Genomic DNA, 26,519 nt, shown 5'->3' on the forward strand with positions numbered 1-26,519 from the left:
TAGTTTCAATGAAGCCGTTTATTATAGAAAGAAAGAAAACTGATGCTCAGGAGGACACACTGCTAAAGTAAACCAACAAGAACCGAAAATAAAGTGAATGACCTCACGAAAAAAAAAAAGCACAGTGACTTGAACTCAAGTGTTGCAGAACTTTGGTGTTAAATTAATATAAAATGATGAATGTGTGATTATGAGTGAGGTGAGACACAAAGAAAAACTCTAAGGAAGCGCACACACACACACACACACACACACACACACACACACACACACACACACACGACCCCTGATAGAAAAGACGAGACCTGACTGAGAATTCTCACCGAAAGGCGAGAGAGGGACGATACAGATCTGAGAGGACGGGGACGATGAAAAGTCGGACACAACAGGGTCACGCGAACCTTCTCAAACCAAAATACTGACAAAAGGCAGGTAGAAAAATATCACAATGATACAAACGGCGGTTTTTCAGAGAAAGGTCATCATTGAGAGGTTGAGAAGAGTCGACCAAATGCTTCTTATATATAAAAAGAAAGAAAAAAAAGGACATTGCACTGAAACCATCGTGATCTCGCCACCGACACAAACGCTTATGCAGAAAGATTTCACCTGAAGGAGCAGCAGAAAAAAATAGTTGGAAATTATGAAGTAGTGTGGGTGGTCTTTTTAATATCACACCATGAACAGAGCAGATGTCTGAGCTTTTTAATGCTTCATAATGTTCATTTGCCTCCCATATAGTCCAGAACAGTGATTCCCAACCCGTGCGTGGATGTATAAAGAGAACTGGATACAGCTCTGGAGACGCGACCCGTTCATCTCTATGGCGCTCGAGGCCTGAAAATTTTGGTCGACCTTTTCGACATTCAGTGTTGTTTCTTTTTTATTTTCCTCTTCTTTCGCCTTTCTTTTTTTATTTACTTTTTCTTTTTTATTTCTTCCTTTCTTCTTCTTTTAATACAATAATTTTATCTGAAAGATAAATTTTGTAAACTTGTTTGTGATGCTAAACATGTATGCCAGCTCACCCCTTTAAAAAAATTGGCAAACAAGGTTTTCTATTAAAAAAATGAGATAAAATAAATTTTGGTGAAAAATAATAGAATTTTGAACTGTAAGCAGAACTAATGGATTCAGTCCTGATACAGAGCTCATACACATTTTTACCCATAAATTTCAATCACTTTTTGGCAAATTTTCAAGACCACATTTTCTCTGAAACAATCTCTGATGCTCGATCAGTTCTTGCTCTGTGCAGCATAATTGCTCCTTTAAAAAATATTTTATTTAAAGAAAAATAAATTCAGGACAGGATTAGACCTGAAAATTTAAATATAATTCAGAGACCGTTTGTAATTAATGAGAGGGGAGAAGGTGGTGCGAAAAGGAGGAGGCATGTCAAATCATTTTTTAGCACTGATGAGAGACTTTAAATTTCTGGGTTTTTTGTATTTACTTAAATTTAGATTTTTAAAGAAAACTTTCCTAAAAAAAAAAAAAAAAGCCTTTTTTTCAACTATGATTTTTTTTGCTGATTTTAAAAGAAAGCATTTTGGCCATTTTTTTCTTATTTTTTTGTGACTTTTAAAGACTCTTAAGCTAACTTTAGACGCCTTTCACAAGTATTGAAACCTTTGAACGTTGCACAAATTGGTGTGATTTATTTGAAAACCATGGGTAATAAGGCGATAAGCAAACTGGTTAGAAATGTTCCAGACTGCTAAAATTAGTAAATCAAAAAAATATTAAAAAGCTAGAGGAAAAAGAAAAAAAAGACTATTTACACTTCAAGGAATTATTAAAAACGTAATCACTTTTTTTCTGGTCGTTTAAAAAAACTTTTTCCTTCTTTTTTTAAAAATATAATTATCAGGTTGTTTTCCGACACTTTTCACTAACTTCTTGCTAAGTTTTGGGTCATTTTCTTCTTTGGTTGGTCACCGCCTTTTTCCCATAATTTTGAAAGAAATCAGATCAACTTGCTTTAGAGGGTTAATGTCCAGCACTTGACCCAAAAAACCTAAATATTGACAGTTTAATTGTACGAAAAAAAACTGTACGGACATAAAAAAAAACTGAAGAAAAAAATATTGTGAATTGTGTTTAATGACATCCAGTTACAGAACACATTTGGGGCCCGCCGCGTGGTGCTGACGACAGGATGCGGAGTTAAAAACAACAAAAAACAGGTTGGGAACCACTGCTCGAGTACATGAACTTATTATCACACTCCGTAAGAAATGAGACGATGCTGAAACGTGTCGATGTGACGTTGGAATCGATGAAGAAACATTGCTTTGTGCCTCCGCGGGCAGTAAGGCATCAACGCCACGGTGAGGTTCTTCACAGTCCGTTTGCAGCGCCCCGGTAGCGATCCGCGCAGAGCTGGCCCCGAACGTCGGGAGGCCGTCTGATGAGCCGAGCGCCCGTCTGTACGTCTGGAAGGCGTCCTTTTTCTTTTTGATTTCTTCCACAACAAAAGCTGATGGCAATGTAGTTCACTGTACAAGGTTGTTTGGCTGTTGTTGCCGAAATAGACCGAGCAACATTCAAGTTGTTTCAGTATTTTTGAAAAAAGAAAAGAAAAATTACATTTTTATTCTAAAATGACTGAAAGACTTAATTGTTGTGTCCAGTTTTTGGGTCACTGTGAGAACCAGGCCGGCCTTTAGTGTCACCAGACTTCCACCGGCTTATCAAGTGCTCTCGACGCCCAAACCAAACACTCGGCATGGAAACTCCCCCTTCCCAAAAAAAGGTTATTGCCATGGTAGCTCGTGTCGCAGCATTCGGTTTGCGTGGCTCCTCTCAAACGTAGGCACTGAGGTGAAGAGCAGTTTAAAAGAGTCCGGGCAGGTGAACGCCACAGCGCCCCCGCTGGTTTCACACCAGGAGAGAGCGGTGTGATTTTAACGCTGGCCGGACTCGATCCGACACTATCCTATATTCCCTAAAGACACTAACCTCAAGAAAAAATAAAAACATGGCACCAGACCCCTCTGCTGTAAGATCCCAGCCTGCCTGAAACCACAAAAGGGATACCTTTGCAACTGTGTACAATTTTGGAGAAACATCATCCCATTAGGCTGCGTTCACACCAAACTGGACGCTGTGGCGAACGCGCTCTTCGTCTAGCTCGTTTTAAAGTGGGCGTGTGTCTGGGCCGCGGCGGTGGGGCGAAAAAGATAAACGCAACCCAAAATCATGCTGCAGAAACATGTAACAGGAGTCAAACGGGCTAAAATCATTATCGGTTTTAAATGTGTGCTTTATTTAGAATATTTTCACCGCTTTCCCTCGCTGTAAAACAGCCCTCATCGACGGGGATTTGAAGCCGTTTTTATCAAAAACGCCAGACTCCGCTGAGAAAAAGTTATTTTACTCCACTGAGCGGCCGAGCTGCTCTGCCGCTGCCTCCATCAGCTGTTGTGGGAGCTAAAGAGGAGACAACATTCAAACAGTATTTGAATAATAATAATGCACACTTAGACCGATATTGGTTCTTTAGGTAGCTAAAATATGGACATCGCTTCGCTCCTGTGCTGGTAAATATTGCAAAGTTACGTCGAGCTACAGTTAAAGCTTGATTTAGCCTTTTAATTAGACTACTGTCCTCTCTCTCAACCCTCCACCCCCCAAAAAATGGTCTAAGCGAGACTCTCACATGGGGTGGGGGAAAAACATTAATATAGCATAGTACTGCACCGCAAAAACTGTATCAATACAGATAATACGTATTGTTTTTTGTGTATCTTATTAATAATGCAAACACAAATTTTACTTTCAGTGGCAGAGAATAATAAAATACATACATTTGGCTGCATTTTGGAAGAGAGATGAACAGACCGAAAGCTTTATCACGTTAGAAAAAAACACGGTTTCCCCAAACATCTATTTAATTGTGGCGGTCAGCCACGATTAAAACATCTGCCACACATACTGATTTTATGTTTTTGGAGCTGGACTGTTTATTAGGAGCACTGCAGGAATATATATACTATTACTACTACAGTATATATATAGTATTAGTCCGCAGCTGCACTTTAACAAGATATCGCCAGTTTTCCTTTGGGGAAATATCTGGAGAATCATAAAATCTGGAGTTCATAAATTGTAATAAATTAAAAGAAATCACAAAATATGTTTTTGCAATAATAAAAAATTTAAAATCATAATTATACTGTTTTTTGACGTGTCATGATTACGCCGTATTAAGGGGAAACCTCAGACTCCCACGCCACCAAGCAACCACGTGACCAATCGCTGCAACGCCGGGTTTTGTGTGAAGGCCGCCTGCCGCCTCTTCCTAACAAACAGCGAGCGAGTGAACTCTGGCGGATAAAATAGTATCCGAATACACGATTATCGACAAAATTCAGGGAGCTTTTTGAGCCCTGAGTGAGCAAAAGAAACAACTTTCTGTCGCTCTGACAAATGTTTGGAGATGAAAATACAGCCAGGAAAGCATCTTTTTTTTTTCAAACAACACAGCGCTTAGCTGTTAGCAGATATTCATGTTCGCTCGCATCGCGTCCAGTTAGGAGGAGGTTTTAAGGGTGAAACTGCACCACTTATGTGTGCCCAAAAAAAAGAAAAAAGGTGGGCTGACAGCTAGCCACATGAAGAGCACAACATGACAAACAAGGACCTCAAAACATTAAAAACAAACAACTATTTGTCAAAAGAATAAAGCCTATAATGCTATACTTACTACTAATGGTTTAACAGTTATAGCTGAACCCCTCTTAAAGATATGAAGCCTGTTAAAAATTCTTAATTGGCAAATAATAATAATAATAATAATAATAATAATAATAATAATAATAATAAAATGAGATAAAAGGGGGAGAGACAGAAAATAAATGGCACAATTCATCTGAGCTTTCAGATCAAACTATTAAAGAACTACTGTACTTGCAGGTTGGGCGTAAAAGTTCACAATTGCAAACGTACTCCTTTGCCTAAAACAAATATTTCTACGTATAATGAAAGCAGAAAGAAACAAATCACATCTAAATAATGGCACAAGCATACTGGGAGAGAAAAAAAAGAGAATATTATGGAGACATTTACCCAGCGTTTGATACTCAAAAAAGTAAAACTTTTATATCAAGATACTTCCGTGTCCACTTTAAAGCATATTGTGTGTGAAAAGACTGAAGTACTCCGGAAATATGCCATGTACAAAATATCTTCCCATATAAACAACATTCACACAAGGCACTTCATTCAGTAAGAAAAGAGAATCACAGTCCTTTCTACCACCAGAAACTGCCTGCATAGCAACAATACGAGGACAAAATCTTTTCAGACTTTTGTGTGGTACCCACAAAAGAAATTTCAGACAAAACTTTTTTTTTTGGTTTTAAAATAAGCACTTCACCGAATAGTAAAACTTTGTTGGTTTGAAAATAAAGACCAGAGTTCATTCCTCTTGGCATTTTGTCCCCGGTATTATCAGCTCAGGACGCTCTGTACGCTTTCTGGTGTGTGTGTTTTTTTGTGAAACACAGTGCTCCTGGGATATGTAGTGTTTGTTTTTTTGTTTTTTGTTTTTTTGTTTTCTGATGGCACTCAGAAGGCAGCCGGTCACCAGGACATGAGAGCGGAGACGGGGTTAAACATGAAGGTTTCCACAGTGAGACTCCAAGGCGTCCCCTTGGGGCAGAGACAAGAGGGGCGCGTGTGGGAGGATCTGCCTGAGTCTGAGAGACGTGTTTGTAGGAAGGAGCAGAGACGGACAGAGAGAGGAGGGTGCTGTGGTGTGTCCTGCTACCTGCCTCTCAGATTCTGCAGGACTCCGTAAACCTCCTCTTCTTTGCTGAGTCCCTCAAAGAAAGGCAGCAGGTCCAGGAGCTCTGTGTCATTCATGTCGTCAAACCAGGATTGGACAGGGACCTTCAGAGACGAGGAAACCACCGCAAGTTATTCAACAGCTAAGATTGATTTAATAAGAATACCAGAACTTCAAACAACATTAAAAACAAACAAACAAAAAAATTAAACTAATTTTTAAGTAACTTAATAAATCCAATTGATTTGTTGGATTATTGAATTTCGTTTAAAAAAAAAAACCAAAAAACAATGACGAGCAACTTCATATGAAATGGCCCAAAAATGATCAAGAAATTAGTAAAAAAAACAACCCCCCCCCAGAAACAAACAAACAAACAAGTAAAATAACTGAAAAGTAAAAAAACAAATTAGCACAAAAAAAAGAAAGACTCCAAAGAAAGAGCAATAAAAAATATGTTTTTTTCTTTTTTTTCTGTAACAATTTTAAATGCATAATTACGAAATAAAAAATACAGTTTTCTGGACATTTTTCCTGCATTTTTTGATATTTTCCCACCAACTTATTTTTTTAAATAATTTTCTTTCTCCTTTTACTAAACTTGTTTGCAAGACATTTCTTGCCACGTTTTTAATTTTTTTGTAACATAATTTAAATATACAATTAAGAGCATTATGAGTATAGCTTTCTGGACGTTTTTCTCTCGTTTTTTGATAATATCTAATATTCCCTCCAACATAAATTCTGATAAATTCCTTTCCTCTTTCACTATTTTTTTGCAGTTTGCACGACTTTTTTTTGCCAAGTTGCTCATTATGTTTTATTCCATTTTTTTTCAAAGAAATTAAACCAATTTTCTCATCGCAATACAGTTCAAGAAAACTGATGTTAATCCAGGTGTTCAAAGGTTAAATATTTAAGATAAGAGTTCAGATTTTTTAAAGTGGGGTTACATGAGGTTTTTATCCAGTCGGTCAGTCAGTCGGCACGGCTCCAGTCTGGAAGCTTAGCAATGTGCTGCTGCGGATGAGGCTATCAGTTTAAGTGTATGCTATATTTAGAATATTGTCATCGCTTCATCTTGCCGTCAGACAGCCCTTTCTGACGGCTAACTGAAGCCGTTTTTTTGCTCTCTTCAAAGCTACCAGACTGCTTTGACAAAAACTGTAATTTTACCTCAGAGAGCACCGGAGCTGCTGTTTCAGGGCTCAACAGTGTGAGTATTTCACTCACATGGTTAACTGGTGAAAATACTCCAAATATAGCCTACACTTTTAACTGATGTTGTTTTTGCTGGCCAAAATACCTTTTGCTGCTGCCCCCCTTCTACAGCAGTACACTGCACTCCTGCCTTTTCTCCAAACAGGGTGCATTTTTGTTTAGCGTCCTGAAGTCATGTTACAAAAACGTCAATACTCTTTAAAATGTTGTAATTTCCTTCATTTTACACACTATTGTTAGCTTTATTTCTATTCATATTATCTCTATAGGTTTTACTTCCATCTGTGTATTCTATTTTTAATCTTGTTTTTATCTAACTTTTATTTGTATTATCACGTGGGTTTTATCCATGTGAAGATGCATTCTGTTCTGACCTTATCTTATTTTTACTTGCAGGTTTTATTGTGTCTTTATGTCTTTTTATGTGAAGCATTTGGTGCATGTAATTTCTTTGTTGTAAAGCACACTGGGCTGCATTTTTTGCCTGAAAGGTGCTATACAAATTTTCATTATTACTACATAAAAATGTATCTAAGACAATGGACTGTATCAGGTGAGTAAACAATGAGAGTCTTGGACTCTTTGGTGGTGAATTCAGAGTATGAATGAGTGAGAGTATGAAAGTAGCTTTTAACAGTCACAAATAAATTACTTCCTCAGGAACTCACAGCATTTTCAGGGTGGAAAATGTAAGAGGCGGGTGAATTGTCAACAATGATGACGTTGCTGAGCTCTCGTCCCAGCCGGCTGAGGTCTTTGACGTAGTTCCCTCTGTGAAAAACGCAGGATTCTCTAAAAAGCCGCGCTCGAAACACGCCCCACTGGTCCAGCAGGTCTGCCACAGGGTCTGCATACTGCCCAATCCAAACAAACACACAACAACATGTTACACTGGAGAAAAAAACTAATATTACACTCAATTTTACTGCTGTACAACTAAAAAAAAGCACATAATATCAAATGTTTAAGCATATTGTGAAAACACTTTGTGATGCAAATCTGTGTGGTGATACGCTTCAACTAGAGTCCAAACAGAGAAACTTGCAAAGGCTACGTGATTATTCCAAAAGGAAGTAAAGCCGGTTACAGCTGTGTTTACCCAACAGGGAAGATGCCTCAGGAAATACTACTCTATGACACAACAAGCACCACTGACACCTAGCTTTCAACGCAGCACGGGGAGCATTAGACACTACTGGAACATTAGGCCCCTAAAATGGTTTATTCTCCATCTCATTCATTAAACTTACCCATGCATTATTGTCTAAGACGCAAAAGACGCAGACGGAAAGTGAAGCAGAGGAAGTGTGAAAATTCAGACAGCAGGAGCAGATGACAAATAAATACCAGAACAAGGAAAAAGAAAACGTTGTTCTGTGGTCACAAACGCACAGAAAACACATCCAGGTGTGAACAAACCTTGGCAAGGCTGGCTGTAAAGAGCACACATTCAAAAAGCTCCCCCATCTTTTGAAGAAACTCGTCCACATGGGGTCGTTTCAGCACATACACCTGCAAGACACACCACAGGGTTTAGGCCAGAGAAAAACAGCATACATGGTTAAACATGAGTGTCGGACACATCAACAACTAGAAGAGCCAGTTTACAATAACTTTACTTTGTAATGTTTAGCAGTATTACAACAATATGATGTAAAGCAGCACGATGTACCGCGCTTGTGCATCACAGGATGTGCCGTCTCAAGTAAATCAGATTAACTCAGACACGTCATGCTAAAACATTTTTACTGCTTGAAAAGTAAAACCTTGACCTGTTCTCATTTTCTATGACTAATGTTACCGGCAAAGTGTTCTCCTCTGTAAGACGGGTGTATATGGGACACAGGTTAGCGGAGTTTGTTATGGAAAGTAAGACTGCACTGTGTGTGTGTGTGTGTGTGTGTGTGTGTGTGTGTGTGTGTGTGTGTGTGTGTGTGTGTGTGTGTAGAAAAGCACCAAAACCAGGCCGATAAGTGCTGCAGACACAGTGAGGCACGCGTGCCTTGCATTGTCAAAAATCTTCAGTTTGGTGACCGCCTCATCGTCACTCACAGTTTAGTCACCCTCCTCCTCCTCCTCTCTCGGATCAGCGGCTGCCACCCAGTGCAAGTAATCATGAATAGGCCAACCCGGATACACACAGCCTATCCTGGATTACTTGAACTGGATCACAGCCAGTCTCCTCAGGATCTTCACACTGGATTAAAAAACAACTGTTGCTTCTAATGGGAAAAAAAATCACTTGTATTACATGTATTTATATCGTTTGTGCGCATTACCTGATGAACGGTACCATCGATCTCCACTGGAACAATAAAATCTGCGTTGCTGATGGGCTGTGAGAGGAGAAACAGCAGCATGTCAGTTATTTAAACTGTTGGTGTAGTACCACAAATGATCAGCAGAGGTCCTGCCAGGAACACTTAAACTCTGCAGCTCTCAGATAGTCAAATCTAAGGACGGAGGACGAAAATTATCAGTCTTTTTTTTTCCAAAACAAATCCTCCTCGTTGTCCTCCTCCCTCTGCAACCTCTCTAGTAAACCTAACTGGACAGGCGATGAGGCGGACGCCCTCAGACGGGATCTGGACGGCGAGTGCAAAGACAGATAAACAGGAAGAGGAGCAGAAGGAGGTCTACACACATCAGGTTCTGGACTTTAACTAAAAACGGCCGGCGCAGGTTACTACGGCTGCAGATTTCTACATGTGACGAGGCTTGTTCAAGCTGAAAGGGACTGTTTGGATCTTTTGAAGTTGGGTGTTATTACACTGTCAGCGTTGTCAGTTTTTTTGTCATGATGCCACTAAGTTTTTACAAAAAATGAATTATTTTCAATATACTACATGCAAAGCATATATATATATATTTTTAGTGGATCACAGTCTGGGATATGTCAGCGATTTGGAACAACATTGATTATGACAGTGCACCGAGTGGAAATAGCATGTATTTTCTCCATATGCCAAATATTTATAAAATTCTGTCATCAGGTGGAAAATAGTAAAAATTACAAATTCCAAGTCAAAAGCCCAGAATGACATCAAAAATTGCAGTTTGAATGGCCTTCAATGGCGCATTTTTTGCACTTAACAGTATGAATGTAACAACAAAATTTTTATCGCGTTCAGTGTGAACACGGCATCATACAACCCCCTTCAAAAAGTCTGAACGATCACTTTGAGAAGAAACTGTAGCTAATTATAACTGCAGCTGATTGCAAACAACAGCCAGGCTTCAGACTTTCCTAAAACCACGATGCTTTTATTCTAAATGCACAATCAGAGCTGTAATATTTCCACTGATCATCCTCCACCACCTGCCCCTCTCCTGGCTCTGTTTACACAGTGTTTTAATGGATGAAACACAGCTTTGACATCCTGGAGGTTACTGGCTGACAAAGACAATACATAGACAATATATACAGATATATATGTTTTACTCTCACTGCAGAGTATATACAGTATATTCTATATGTATCTCTACTGAAAAGCACACGTTTCAGGGTAGTCAAAGGTATGATTTTAATAATAATAATAATAATAATAATAATCTTAAAGTGCTTTATATGCAAGAGTGCTGAAAATTAAACCCTAAAAGTATGAAAAAATATATACATTAATAAAATAAAATAAAATAATTAGACAGCACATGGATACCATAACTCTGGAAATAAGTTGCAGACAGGCCAGAGGTGGAAAACAAAAAAAAAAGAAATACAAATATAAAAGAAATATTAAACAACAAAATTCAAAACAGTAAAAGCGCATAAAAAAAATGTATAAGAAATAACAACCATAAAATGTTATCTCATTTTTATGGGCAGTCTGTTCCAGATTATTTGTGCATGAAAACAAACAAGGCTTAACCAATCTTTTTGTAATTCATTTTTGGTATATTAAGTCAGCCAGCTTCAGAGGATCTGAGACATCAGGTCGGAGCATATTCAGACAAACAGTCAGATAAACCACGTAGTGCTTTAAAAACATTAAAGATAAGAAGAACATTGTTGTTTTTTTGTTATCTTTGTAACACAGACAGCCTTAGCAAGCTCACACTCACTTCAACTGCAGGACTGTGCACAACACAAACAGCACACCTTAATATGAGCAATTTTTTTTTACCTTGAATGAGCTGTGGACGAGCGTTTCATCCAAGTCAATCACCACACACTTTTTGCCATAGTCAGATATTATCATCTCTGGTAGGAGGTATTTGGCTGGTGGCTGCGGGGAAAAACAAGGCGTATCATGTCAGATATATGCAGAGAAAGACACATTCTTTGCATAAATTAACGTGCAGGGCTGAGCACAAAAGCCATGTTAGGAAGAGCATCTCCATGGGTGATACCGCAGCTGACTGAAAGCCATGTTTGAAATGATGCGTGTACAGACCCACTGACTCAAAATGACACCTTATAGGACTCTTAAACGCCGGTTATTCCCTCCAACTCACAGATATTTAACACTGTCTGAAATCTCCTTAGATTTTACATAAATGAAACAAAGGCCATGCAGAAGGTTAGCTGCTTTCAGTTTCATTTAAATTACCCAAAATTAACCTTTTATGAACTTCATATTCATGTGTGAACATGAAAAAAGTCATGTGGGAACTATGCCTCGGTGCGAGAAAGAAAGCGCTGCATTAAAAATCAGTTACTTTTGATGGATCTTAAACGGGATAGTTCAACCCAAAATCAAAAATACACATTTCCCCTCTTACCTGTTGTGCTATTTATAAATCTAGACAGCTCTGGTGTGAGGGTTTAAGATACAGATGTAACAGAAGGGAGATAATAGAAACTGCAGGTGAAAACAGTATATTTTCACACCTGACGAGGAGCATTAAGATTTGGTAATTGTTTGAACAGCAGACTAATTTACTAAACAACTATGAAGTATAACTAAGACGGTTTTGATGATTTTTTTTTGTTTCAGTAGAGTTTGAGTGTGTTTTATACTGAGTAAACAAGGTAAGGAAGCTAGTCTTAATTCTGTAAAACCTTTAACAGGCATTGTAACTGCACGGTTGAAATTTATTTTTTTCGATCTAATTGCTTTACTAAAAACTTTGCAAAAGCCAATTTCATTTCATAAAGATGCACTCTGGTATTTTGGTTATACTCTAACTCTATTAAATTCTGTTTTTATGATATTTCTATTTTTCTACCAAGCATTTTACAGATTTTGTTACTAGATTTATTTTTTTGTTTTTATATTTATCTGTTTTTAATATTTATTTAATTTGTTTATTTTATGAAGTTACTTTAATTTTCAGGTTCTTATTATACCACATCGACAATTTTTTAACCACATATTTAAAACTGTTTTTTTTTGTTGCTGGATTTATTTTTATTTGTATCTGTTTGTTTTTATTTTTACACTTTTTTTACAAAGTTACTTTTTTTGTTAGATCTGTATTATAATACCTTGACATTTGTACTTTTTTACAATGGAATATACAAGCCAAATGCTTTTTTTCTTAATAAATTGATGCATGAGGTGATGATGTGTTAACATATCCTATGGTCTACAATGTTAAATGTTTTTTGGTATTTCTCAGTGTCACTGTTAAAGGGTTAAATAGACTTGTATTCAGAAACCATGAATTACACAAAAATACCGTCACACACCTTAAAACTGCAATTTCAGGGCAGTATGAAGACAGAAAAAAATAGATATTGCTCTCATCTAACTCAACAGCAGTGTCTCTTTAAAGACATCAGGAGCCAGTTAAGCAAGAAAATCCACAGACGTAGCTGTGAGCAGGTTCATTTAGGAACTACTTTCTTTCTACCAAACTACACCTGCAGCACCGCACTGAACCGAATCACCATGCAGAAGGAAGCGTGCACATTTCCTGAGCCAGCTATGGTTACAGCTCGGCTGAGGAGGATGACATTTATGTGTACTGCTTGTTTTTAAAACCCTGAATGGTCAGGCTCCTGCCTTTATCTGAGACTTGTTAACTCCATATGAGCCTCATCGCCGCCTGAGATCCTCCCACAAAGCTCGACTAATGGCTCCAAAATCTCGTCTTGTCACTAAAGGTGAGCATGCTTTGCTTTTCTCAGCTGTGAAACTCAGTGACCTCCATTCAATCTCATCTTAAAACTCACTTTTCACTCGGCCTTTTTTAACTAATGGTATATATCGTTACTTTTAATATTATTTTATCTCATTTTATATCTTGTAAATGTTGATGTCAGCTGTGTTAATGGGCAAAGCACTTCGAAAGGTGCTATATCAATATAAAAATGATGATTATGATAAACATAATGAGAATTATTATTGTTGTTGTTATTATTATGGTTTTTAGTATTATTATTATTACGTCACCCAGATGCACGCTTCCTTCATTATTTGGTTGGCGGGTGTAATTTGGGAGACAGAATCATAAATAAAAAGCTCCTCTTTTATTCTCACCACCACTGAAAGTGCTTTAAAACTATGCGTCACATTCACCCATACACACTCTCACACACACTCTCACACACACACACACACACACACACACACACACACACACACACACACACACACACACACACACACACACACACACACACACACACACACACACACACACACACACACACACACACACACGGCTGAAGCTGCTTTACAAGGTGCCACCTCTTCAAAGAAAATAGTTCCTACATGAAACTGCTCTCAACAAGGTCTGTGGATTATCTTGAAAAACCACATCATGATTTCTGCAAATAGACATTGCTGCTGAGTTTTCCAAATGTGGAATTTTTGGCGCTTTGAGCACCACAAGTCGATACCATCAAGCTTTATTATATCAGAGAAAAAGCAAACATCTCTGCAGCTGAAATCTCCAACACTCAACATCTCACATCTAAATAGTCTATAAATTAATAGCTCTACAGGTAGGAGGAAAAATATATATTTTTAAATTTCGCGTTGACTTCCCCTGTCAGAGTTGAGCTTCATACAGTCACTGATTAATAACTGAACCAGTACATAGATCAGATCACATTTAATTATTTCCCTGTGTGACCAGATTAATTAGTTTCACCCTTTAATTAAGAAGCACACTAAAACACGAAGAGCTGCTGTGGAGCTTAACCCTCTGAAACCGAAGCAAATCGGCTGGATTTCTTTCAAAAATATGGGAAGAAAGCAATGAGTAACGACAGAAGAATTGACACAATAATTACAAAAAAATGTGTTAAATGTACGAGAAAATAACCTGAAAATCTGAAAAAAAAAGTAAAAACAACAAGGAAATTATCTTTAAAAAGTGCTTAAATTCTTATAATTATTTAAAATATGTAGTTATAACTTTAAATATATTTTCTCACTTTCCCTAGCTTCTTAAAAGTAATTTCCTAAATCTGCTATTTTTTTGCCAATTTATAGAACATTTCTTACCCAGCTGCTTATTCAATTTAAGAAAGAAATTGCACCAGATTTTAAGGTTTAAATATTGTGAAATGTCCCTGAAAGCAACACAAAAAAAGTTGATGATGCTCCAGGTTTCAAAGGGTTAACTCTCATATTATTATAGCTAAGTAGCACAAAGAATGGGATTTACATCTTGCAAAGCACCTGAGGCAATTATTTAAAACATTTTACACTTAATTTGTTAGACAGTTAGTGTCACTGTATTTCTGAAAGCATACAAACCACAGAGAGTCACTCATGCAGATCAGGCGCAGAGGCACCTTTTAAACCCACAGGTGCATAAACACCTTCCACGCAGCCGGCGCTACGATCGGCTGAAAATGAGCCGCAGTACGGCAGCAGAGCAAAAGCTCTCTGAGGTGCACTGGAGCCCACACAGACAGGATGTGCCAGCACCAGCCCACTCAGCCTGCATGCAAAGGAAAGGAAACAACAACAAAAAAGGCGATACATACACTAGGGACAGGGATGACCTCGACCTGGTCACACTACAACACAGGAGAGATAGACACACACATACAGATACAGGGTGAGGGGTCAGAAGGAGAACCAAAAAAAAAAAAAAGAAACAAAAAGGTGCACAAGGATGAAGAAAAAACTGATTTTGGTGGAGCGGCACCTTGGGAGGCGATCCGTTCTCCTCGACAGGTGGAGGCAGGGAGCTGGTGTTGGTGTTGGTGGCCGGCGGGTCCACATTGTAGTTTCGGAAGCAGCAGAAGAATGTGCTGAAGATGCTCCGGCTCCTCTGCTTCTTTAGGCTGCTGTTCGACTGGGACGCTGTCAAAACAACAGGAGGGAGTGGGAGAGCGGAGGGTGAACAAGTGGATATGCAAATCGATGTTCTGTCACAAAAATGGAAGCAGGCTGGAGCTGAGAAGCATTTACATTTAGTTATTTGCATGCTGAGCTGCGGACGCTGCTGGAATAACTGAGGACTAAATGTTACATCAAGGTTCAAACACATTTTTAGCCAATGAATTTCTATGATTTTTCCATAAGCCAAATATTCTCTGAAACGACCACTGATACTCCTCATCAGTTCTTTTTCACTACGATGTAGCCGATGTTTAAAATGTAAAATATATATTATTTAAAAGAAGTATTCAAGAAAGGATTAAAGCTTAATATTTTAATAAAACAAAGGAAGTGTTTATTTATGAAAGGGTGGTGCATAAAGGGGGGGAGGTATGTCAAATAATTTTTAAGCACTTTTTAAAATATTTTATTAGGGTTTAAAAATCACCATTTTTTCTTTATTTTTTTGCAGTTTGTTCTTTTAATTTTTGGTATTTTTCTCTTAAAATTTCTAGGTGACGTTTAAAGAAAAAATGGCCAATTTTTTTCATCTTTTTTTCCTTTTTGGTGATTTTTAAAGAAAATAAATGACTTTTTACAAAATACTTTTGGCTACTTTTCTTTCTTTAACTTTTTTGTGATTTATAAAGAACTTTTTTTTTCCTTTAAAACAAGTGCGGCAATTTTGTTTTCTTTAAAAAGTTTTGGTGATTTTTTTTAAAAGAAGGCTTCCAGAGGCCTGTAAAAACAGACGTTATAATTGGAATATCAAATTTCACAGGTTACACAAAACTTCATGACTTTTCCAAAACTTTCAGGGTATATTCACCAGGTTTTTCATGACTGCATGAACCCTGTGTATGCTCATTGCAACCCTCCTGAGCGGCCACAGTGGTGCGAGCGGCACTGAATCACAACAATAGGTGAGACCTTGACAGCGTGATTAAATGGCATTAGTGTTGGTTTTGTTGACCCGGCTTGGCAGAACCACTGATCAGAAAATAACTTGGCTGGCCGGGTGACTTCATCAGTCACACATAGCCACAGTGCAGAGCACGCTCTGCTCTGATTGCAAATCGTCTCTCATTCCAGGACTACGAAGCAGGGCCTAAATCAGACACCAAGCTTTTATTAATAGTGACAAGTTGGGGGCTGCACGCTCCTCCCTCCTCCTTCTTGCCCTGCCGTGAATCCCTTCGGCTGATTGGCTCAGGAGTCTCCATTTTGAAAGCTCTCTTACATTTCCCTCCCATGTTTCAGCTGGCAGGTGAGTGACTGAAGCAGCCTGGACACAAGAGGCGAGGGGAGGGAGGAGGCGGGAGGCCCTCAGACCCCGCAGAGCCTATACAAGGCTGCATTCCTCTCCACCCATTAGTCCCCCCCGCTCACCCCTCGGCTCGTACAACCAGAGCGCTTTTGCAACTGCAGACCGGCGGAGAGCAAATAGCATTATGTCATGTCTTTTGGCATCTTGATGTTGTGCCACTTTGTGCTCCTGACCTTAAACAAAGACCCGACAGACGTTTGTCAGAACAGAAGACGTCAAAATGACTTGTACACAACAACAAACTTCAGACAAACCTTAAAAAATACCACAACTATTCTTACATCACTTCATCAAATGTTTTTCCACCAAAACATTCCTGCAAATATTATCTTGAGGCAACAAAAGCAGCCACAGCTTCAAATATCAAGTCATGGCAAAGATGTAAACTTTCCACACTTTTGTTTTAAGATTACATCAAATCAAGATATGACCGCAAATACTGGCAAGAAATTATACCAAAGTTTAAATTAAATGCTTCAGGAAAATAACCTGAAAAAAAACTATATATATATATATATATATATATATATATATATATATATATATATATACACACAAGTTAACCCCCCACCCCCAAGAAAAAAGGAAATGACCTGAAACAAGTGCTAAAAATATTTTTTTAAATTGGATTTAAATAACACAATTTTAAATACATCATTATAATACTTATATATACTGTTTTCTAGATTAAAAAAAATCTAATGATCTGAAAAAGAGTGCTAAAAATAATTTTAAAAAACTGAATTTTTAAGTAACATTATTTTACATACATCATGATAATACTTACATATATTCACAATTTTCTAGATTATCTTCCCCTTGGGTTTTTTTTTTTAAATTTCATCTTTTAGTAATTTCTTTTGATTTGTGGGGCAATTCCTGTTAAGTTTCTCCTTACCTTTTATTTCTAAATGTTTTCTCGGGGGGTTTAAATGCTTGTGAAAGGTGTCTGAATGCATCAAAACTGATGTCAATCCAGGTCTCAAAGGGTTAAAAATACTCAAGAAAAGATTGCAGGAAAGCTTTCAGACGCTGACAGAGTAAAGCACATCACGACTACATAAAACGCCTTCCCCGATCTCTCTGTTTATTTCCCTCTGTCACTGGCCTGCAGTCACTTTAATAACGGCCTCTCCAGCTGGAGCACACGGCTCTGAGTCTTTAGGCCACATCTCACCAGTGACACAACCTCCCTCACCCCCACACCATTTACAGGCCCAGTCTGTGAGATGTAGGGGGATATATTGGCAGAAATTGAATATAATAAGTATGTTTTCTTTAGAGTATGATCAACTGAAAGTCAAACTCAAATGCACAGTGGGCCAAAATTAAAAACTGGGACAAAGTCACAGGCCAGATTCAATATTTATTGGAAAATTGACTACAATTGAGCATGTTTTCCCTCCTCTCCAGATATATAAGGATAAACTTTTTCATATGGAAACAAACTTAAGTTTTGCTTAAACATTGAATCTGGAACATGCAAAGCTTATTGATATTATAAACACAAGAGAAATAAAATTTCAAATAAAAGACACATCAGTGGCATTCTCTTCTTATTTTTATTTAAATAAATAAAATTTGTATGTCCCCCTCTCTATCTGCAGCTTTTCAATGGAAACCTTTTTTCACAGGCCAACAATAAAACAACCCAAAAAATAATACTAATTTTCTTCAATGAAAATCTAACCAGGTCTGTCCTTTATATTTGTGAACGGATACTCTGCCTCCCACCTGTCTAGAAAGCTGTTTTCAAAGTCCACCTTTCGTTTGGCCAGTTTTTGGGAGGGATAGCATTTAATATTATCTCGTGGGCCAAATATAATTACACCACGGGCCGGGTTTGGTCCGTGGGCCTTGAGTTTGACATCTCTGATTTAGTGAGAGACGTTTATGTCTACCTGTGGAGCGCTGCAGCGGCTGCGACAAGTCGGTTATGGTCCGTGCCGCTGTACGCATGACATAAATCATCGTGCAGCACATACATGTAAATCTGATTGACATGAGGGGGATTGAAAACCAAATCAATCAACAATTCAGCAATGATGCACTCGATTTTAAATAAAACATATTTTGCGCAATGTTAGACATGTTTTGGGAGATTTATGAAAATAATATAAACAATAACTAAAGTAATGTATGTTCGAAATTTACCCAAAACATTCTGTTAATTCCAAAGCATTTCCAGGCCTGGAAAAGGAATTTCTTGATCATGGAAACCCTCGTTTTAAAAAACCTGAATTAACAGCAGAGTGAAATTGACATGGTTTTCGCTGATATTACCTTTTTTATAAATGTAAGTAATATAAGCAAAAGAAACCCCTCGGGAAAACATTATCAGTGTATCCAACAGTGCTGCATGTAAAACAATAAAGCAGGATGCATATGAAATTCCTGCTGCTGCCCAATATTTCCAGAGTTTACAGGCCACCATCTGACCCAAACTTTTACACAACCCTGCAGCAACCACTAAATACCAGAGTAAACTGATTTAGACTGATTTGTTTGGACAAATTAAATTACTTAAATTATTTCAATGATGCCCGAGTTTCAGCTGATCAAATCTGCCACAGTAAGCATGTTTTAAATCTAAAAAAAATAACCTAATCAGGACCACACGACTCATTTTATTAAACTGGACTTTGCCTTGTCATTTCAGCTCTGCGTTACTGTAAAACTGGGACAGACTGAGGCAGTTATCAGCTTCCTGTGACTCATCACTACAAGCAGCCGCTGTATTGATTCCTGCACAAAGACCCTCAGAAAACACCCAAGGACTACTGAGTCATGCAAGGAGCAGAACGGGGCCGCAAACACACACATCGCTCACCTGGACAGGACGGGAAGGTAGTTTTTTTACTGACGAGGGCGTAAACTCAATTTAATTTACAAAGTTGAGTTTCTTTAATCAAGTTTCCCACAACACGTCCAAGATTTCATTACCAAAAAACAACAAATTACCGGAAAATGCATTCTCTTTTTCTCAGGCTGAAGAGTGTATGTTGCGTGCTACACTCATGATGGGTCTGTGATTGTTAACGCAGAGACACTGTACACACACTCATATCTCTCTGCACACAAAATGAGCTTTTCAAGATAAGGCTATAGAAAATATTATACATTAATATGATTTTCTACTTTAATTGGAGGTTTTTTTAACCAACATCAGTCCTAATCATAAATATCAAATATGTATTAATTTTCTGAATTTTACAACTTTAATTGCAAGGTTTTTGTCACGATGCCACTATGTTTTCAGATGAAAGAAAAACTGGACAAAAAATTGTTTTAATGTACTGCATGCTAAGTAGATTTTTTTTAATGATCACAGTCTGGGATATGTCAATGATGTTTAGCAGCACTGATTGTGACAGGTCACCTAGTGGAAATAGCATGTATTTCCTCCATATGCCAAATATGGTTAAAATGATGTCATCAGGTGGAAAATAGTAAAAATGACAGCTTCCAGGGCAAAAGCCCAAAATGACACCCAGAAATAATACAATGCATGTTTTTATGCTTTGATGGCTGTGAGATACAAACCTGCAGTTTGAATGGGTTTCAATGGCACATTTTTTGCACTAAGCAGTCTATCTATTTAGTTTCTACAGTGTATTTTAGACTTATTGTAGGAGCTGATCTGGAAACTCACTGATTAAACAAAAATACACAATCTTGCCAAAATGTGCGCCATATGCATGAACACAGACAAATTAATAATAAAGATTTTTAAAAAACGAAACATGAAAAGTGCGCCAAACAGTCCCTAAGGGTTAAGAGTTTGCCTCGTCCAGCACAGTAAGATAAATCACTTTACCGCCACATGATGTGAGCAATTCGGTGATATCTGAAGGCCCAGATACACCAAACTGACATCAAAGAACTAGCAGAGGTGAAGGCCGACTGTTGCGTTGCCTCATGTCACCTGTGTCTTAGCCAAAATGTTGCACCTGAACACACTGCAAAAACTACAGCCAACAGCTACCTAGCACTAGGAAACAAAAAAAACCTACAGTACAGACTCAAGGCACTAGTTAGCACATCAACAACACAACCTGATGTTAAAAAAGAAAGCACATTTAGTATGCAGTAGTGAAAAATATCACAATTAGGATCCAACTGCTAAAAAGCTCAATGAATGAAAAATAATCTTACCTCCACTGACAACTTTTTTTTCTGATTTTAGCGGTTTGTTTACTTTCCTCACCTCCGTTTCTCTTCTCGCGCGCTGAGCTGCCAATCTGAGAAATGTCATTCACCAACGTGCTTTGCCGTCTCTAACTCAGATTCAACGTGCTGAAACAGCCACAAAAAAGTTGACAAGGCCCAACAAGGGACAGCAGTGCAGGACACAGTGGAAAAACTCAGGTGACAGACACTTACCAAAGGCCGACTGTCAGCTTGGTGTGTCAGGGCCCTAAACTTTATATTTGGTCTATTTGTCTAAATAAAACTACAAACCTCTCTAACTGAACTACACTGAACTAACTTTATATTATATGTTGGTAGTAAACATGCTTATTTAACAATAATAATGAGATCAGTCACTAAATCTACAAATTAAAAGTAACATTTCTGAAATAAGGGAGTGAAAACTGACGTTAAATATGGATATCTGCATACTAAGGGAAGGTGTGTGGAATAAAGTGCTTAAAACAAAAACAGTTTTATCAATAGTTTGGAAAAAGTTTCCTTAAAAAAATCAGGCGTCATGCAGAAAAAATCTACAGACTCTATGAGGCAGCAGTGGAGCAAAGCAGCGATACAAACCACAGTGTTTATCACTTCACAACATGTTCACCAGTTTGAGGAATGTTTGTGAACGCACTCGGCTACAACACGAGCAGCTCTGAGTCGGCCTCAGCTCTGCAGCGTGATAAGCTCTTAACTTCCCCCATGAGTGCCTCAACAATGTAAAATGATGGTAACTTTGAAGACATAATAAGTCATCAAAATGCCAACGAAGTCTCGTCCCACCAACAGAAAAGCAAAAGATGAGAACCTGCTCTTGTCCCCAAATTGCTTGAAAGGTCTCTAGATTCATTTACCAACCACAGAAAACAACTAAAACTTGCAACAGTCCCATTTAGTAGAGGTCATTAAATTTTTTGGGGGGGATTTATGGAAGACAATGTGCAAAAACTAATTTGTTATTGAGTAGTACACATTGAAAGCAACAGTAAGTAATTTGTATATCAATAACTCAAACCATGCTGCACTGAATTAGTGGCAAAAACCATATTTTTCTCACGTGCCTCCAGGAAAGAAAAAAAAATTGTCAATGAATTGAAGACATAACAGCAAAAAACTTTTTTGTCAGTGGAGTCTGGCTTTCAAGAGAGCTGTCATTTTTAGTTTGGTTTCTTTACATTAAGGGCTGTTTGTTTGGGAAGCACTGAGCACACACCTTGGATTTTGCTGCATTGTACATGGATGTTTTGATATAGTTTTGCTGCTGTTTAATTTGGTCGCCTCTGACTTTAATTCATCTATATTTTGTCCCTGTCTTCATCACTGAGGATGCCAGAAAAACTATTTTCTTCACAAATTCAACATAACAGGGTGAGTGATATAGAAACAATCATTTGGGGGGATTTGACGCACTGTGTCTGATTGAGATCACATTAAAATTCATTGAACAACTGCACAGCTCAGTAGATACCACTTAGGGATGCAAGATAATGTCGGCACGTCATCGGTATCGGCAGATAGTGGCTTTAAAATTAAATATCATAACTGGCCAACATGCTGATTTCTGCTGATATCACAAATTGTTTCTATTTTTTCACTGACAAAGTGAACATGTAAAAAAACATCAACCCTCGGTTAAAGTATTTTTCTTATTTAGCACAATGAACGGATATGACATACACTGAAAAGCACTGAATTATATGTCTCCATCTGCTGGTGGGTCATCACCATAAGAGTCTGCATAATATGACGCTAATCCCACTACAGGAGAGACTTGTTGATCACTAAAATTCGGTGGGAAAAAGTGAATATTGATATCAGCAAAATTAGTTGCTATATATCGGCATATCGGATTTCTCCTCAGAAATCCTCAGAAATAACTCGGGCTCAATCTTGGGACCGTCTAAAGCCGTGTTCACACTGCAGGTGAAAACATTATGACCAGCTACAATGTCGCACAGTTGCCGTTCAAGTGCTTAAAATATTTACGTCATCGCAGGCTTTCGGTGTGCTACTGGCTACAAAGCACCTCAACTGAACATCATCAACATCAAATTTCAACATCATCTTTTGCCGCCACACTGCATCCCTGTGTGCTAGTTTAGCTAAATAACAGCACAGAGTCGTGAGCGATATATTGAATATATCGAGGTATTGCTTGCTTCTCGTGGGATAAATAAAATGACTATATCAAGAACATCGAGTATAAAGTGTAAGTGTTGGGCGTCAGTTTGTGGCTTGATGTCACCTGCATCTATTCAAAATGAATTTTAGCTTGATGCTGTCGTTGGTAGTGTGAACACAACATCAGAAATGCATTACATATCTCATAGTCTTAATGTATTATGGCCCTTGTTCAAAAATCTGAGTGGAGTGGCTACTTTAAATAGTTGATAGACCCCTTCATTAACATCCTAAAAAACTCCAACAAGAGCAAAAAAACAGACCCACTAAGACACAGCCATTATTATCTTCTTTTAAAAATCAACTAAAGCCTTGTGTGACTGCGAGAATAAAAAAATAAAATTCATCATTGTCATCTTTGCAAGTAGTTTTACTTGGCCTCGAGGTCAGTGGTGCCCCGGCCAACAGGGCAGCTATATTTAGGCTGCTGCTTGGCAGCCAAACCAGTGTGAAAGGCAGGCACATGTCGAAAGACAGCCAGCAGACGAACACTGAGAGCAAAGGTGGTCAATTTCTGTCCAGACAGTTTGGAGCCTGTTCAAGCAATGGAGGACTACCTGTCAAATTCCTCTCGGACAGCTGCTGGGACTGTCTACATGTTGGGTGATCTGCAACAGATAAAGAGCTGCAGCTGTTATCAGTGGTTGACTGTATAATAAACTAAAAACCCTGCTGTCCTAATCCTATTTGTTAAATGCCATAACAAAAAAAATTTATGGATCTTTTTTAAATTACTTTTTATATCACAACAATTCCCCTCAAACTCAAACGTGTCTTTAAAATGTCCAGAACAAATGGAAGAAATGACACGGCCATAAAATTAATATGACTGCAATATTTGGTTTAGCCCGAAGGGAGGAATTCTGCGTGAGTCATTCTTATGAAAAAAAGGAAGAAGTAGGAAAACAATCATAAACTGCTCCACATCATCCTCTGAATCAACCGTGTCCTGCAGAACAGACAACTCCTCAATTATTGGGTGTGATTTACATACAGCAGCTTAATGCACGAGTATGAGTTTGCACTGTGTGAGTGTGTCTCCTCGGTTGTTAAAAAATAAAAAGTGATTTAACTAAATAATACCAGAATGCAACGATTGCATTAAAAAGAGTTGACATGGAGGCCTGTTCAGATGTGCTAAACTGTTATTACAATTTACCGATACTTGGTCTATATTTACTATATTTATATATATTTTTTTTACATACTCTATTTTTTATGCTTATTTTATTAATAATGTCAGCGGGTTATATTTTATTTATTTTCCATTCTATGTCATGCATTCGGTGCACTAAATTTTTATCCTTATTTTATCTTACTTTTACTACTATTATCAAGTGGCTTTTATCCATTTGAAGATGCATTCTATTGTTCTATTCTGATTTTATTTTATTTTTAAATGCATGTTTTATTATGTCCTTTTGTCTTTTATGTGTTTTGATGTGAAGCACTTGGTGCATTTAATTTCTTTTTTGTAAAGTATGTTGGGCTGCATTTCTTGTATGAAAGTTGCTATACAAATAAAGTTTATTATTATTATTCATATTATTACTATAGATTGTGAACATACAGTATCTGCATTAGTAAAATGTGTCTATAGTGGCTGTAGATTTTTTATTTTATTTATTTTTTTGTAATATTTTATCCTTTTTTGGCACTCATACCACTTTTTTTGTATTTTTCTCCTGACTCTTGAGCTGATGTAACGTGAATTTCCCAGGTGTGGGATTAATAAGTCTTATCTTATCTTTAAGCTCCAAGATCTTCTGCCTATCCTTAACTAGCACTGCATTTTTAAAGCCCAAGGTCTTATCATTTTATTTTAAATCTTTTTTTTCTGATCTCTCATTTTTTATTATACAGTTTCGGCTCTGAATTATTTTGGATTTGAACTTGTTCTTTTGCATGATGTTGTTTTTAATCTCTCTGTACAGCACCTTGAACCCACCTCTGTGTATGAAATGTCCTTTTTTATAAATTAAACTGCCTTGCCATACATAACAAATCTTGACCTCAAGAGAAAAATATGAATATTTCACTACAGACTTCAACAAACTGTGAATTAACTGTGTCGATTAACCCTTTGAAACCTGGAGCAACATCACTTTCTTTGTGCTTTAAGGCCGCTTTCATAATATTATTTACCCTTTGAACTCAGAGCAAATTTGAGTGATTTGTTTCAAAAACACGTGAAAATGGGCAATAAAGATGTTGATAAGAAATGTTCAACAAATTGCAAAAAAAAAAAAAGTTGATTTAGAAAAAGATTTTAAGAAAGGCTAGGAGAAAATAGCTTGGTAAAAAACCACATCTATACTGATCATAATTACATTTTTAAAATTATGTTACAGAAAGCACATATAAAAGCACATATTTATTTATTTTTTAAACTGTCTTTTTTGTGTTGTTATTGATTATTAATTGTCAGGTAATTTTTTTGCACATTATTTTACTTATTTTTTAAGTGATTTCTTGCTAATTTTTAAGTATTCTCCCATATTTTTTTTAAAGAGATCAAGCCAATTTTCTCCAGTTTCAAAGAGTTGATCATGCAGTCTACAAACAGAGAAAAATCCACATCATAAGCCCAAAATGATGCCGTACACTGCTTACTTTCTCTGACCAACAGCCGAAAGGGGGTGGGGGACAAAAAAACAAAGGAAAGTAAAAACTAAATCATCATGGGTGAAGCCATGGCCCATAACTTTGCCAGTTGTATTTATACATCGGCCAATATTGCAAAGCTTCCTCGGGAGGCTTTTAAAATCTGCTCAATGTTAGAGACCCTCTGTCCAGGACCCGTGTTTCAAATGAAGAAGTCCCACCAAAAAACAGGGAAAACACCCAAAAAAACCCTCATGAAGAACAACTGAGGAGGGATCGCTCTTTCAGGACGAACAGATGTACAAAAGCCTTGCTGCCCTTTCTGGCATTTTTACCAAATTACTTTCATTTAATTTTAACCGTTACCAGATGAATTTTCCTATCAACTAAACCACGTAATTGACTAATCACTTCAGCACTTCTCATACCCGGTGACCCTACATGACTTCACCATCACTATTTCCCAGCATAACAAACTCCAAGCACCAAACTGCGACTTTTAAAATGCAAACAAGCCCTTAAAAATACTCTCTGATAGCTTTAAAACAAATTAACTGCACCTTAATCATATCTTTGCTACGACATAATACCAAGCTGTCACTATTTCTCCAGGGAAATCTGAATATTTTCACTGTGCCATACATTCATATTGCACAGGTCGGTCCTCTGCAACATGCGTGCAATGATATCTCACATGACGCACACACACGTTTAAGTCACATCTCATCCGTACAAGTTACCGAGGGATACCTTTGTAGCCTCGGGGGAGAACGCATTGTTGTGCATGAAATACTTAAGTTCTCACATTACTAATGGTCCGGCAAGAGACGTTTGAGATATGATACTGATACACGTCCCTCGGGCCTGGGTGACCCGGGAAGTGTCCCCAGGAATGGGAATGAATGAATGGACGCTGGCAGATATGGTCTTAAAGGACAGATCTGACCTCCACTGAGTGTGATGAAAACAGACG

General features: G+C 37.7%; 1 protein-coding gene across 2 annotated transcripts in view; it reads right to left on the minus strand.

Moving 5' to 3' along the window:
• The window catches only part of LOC121939234 (CTD small phosphatase-like protein), a 29,094-nt gene continuing 2,575 nt past the window's right edge, over positions 1–26,519 (minus strand). Inside the window, exons 2-8 of one of the 2 annotated variants that reach the window (XM_088085912.1) lie at positions 15,065–15,222; positions 14,901–14,933; positions 11,140–11,241; positions 9,295–9,351; positions 8,435–8,527; positions 7,684–7,869; positions 1–5,898 (exon numbers count right to left, since the gene is read on the minus strand). In XM_088085912.1, the coding sequence (XP_087942038.1) occupies positions 5,773–5,898; positions 7,684–7,869; positions 8,435–8,527; positions 9,295–9,351; positions 11,140–11,241; positions 14,901–14,933; positions 15,065–15,222 (755 nt within the window). In that variant the 3' untranslated portion in view covers positions 1–5,772. The remainder of the gene's footprint in view (positions 5,899–7,683; positions 7,870–8,434; positions 8,528–9,294; positions 9,352–11,139; positions 11,242–14,900; positions 14,934–15,064; positions 15,223–26,519) is intronic. The other variant, XM_088085913.1, reaches the window with a different exon arrangement.

Source organism: Plectropomus leopardus, chromosome 12 (genome assembly GCF_026936395.1).
Source record: "Plectropomus leopardus strain MGB_pleo_1.0 chromosome 12, ASM2693639v1, whole genome shotgun sequence".
Taxonomy (NCBI): domain Eukaryota; kingdom Metazoa; phylum Chordata; class Actinopteri; order Perciformes; family Serranidae; genus Plectropomus; species Plectropomus leopardus.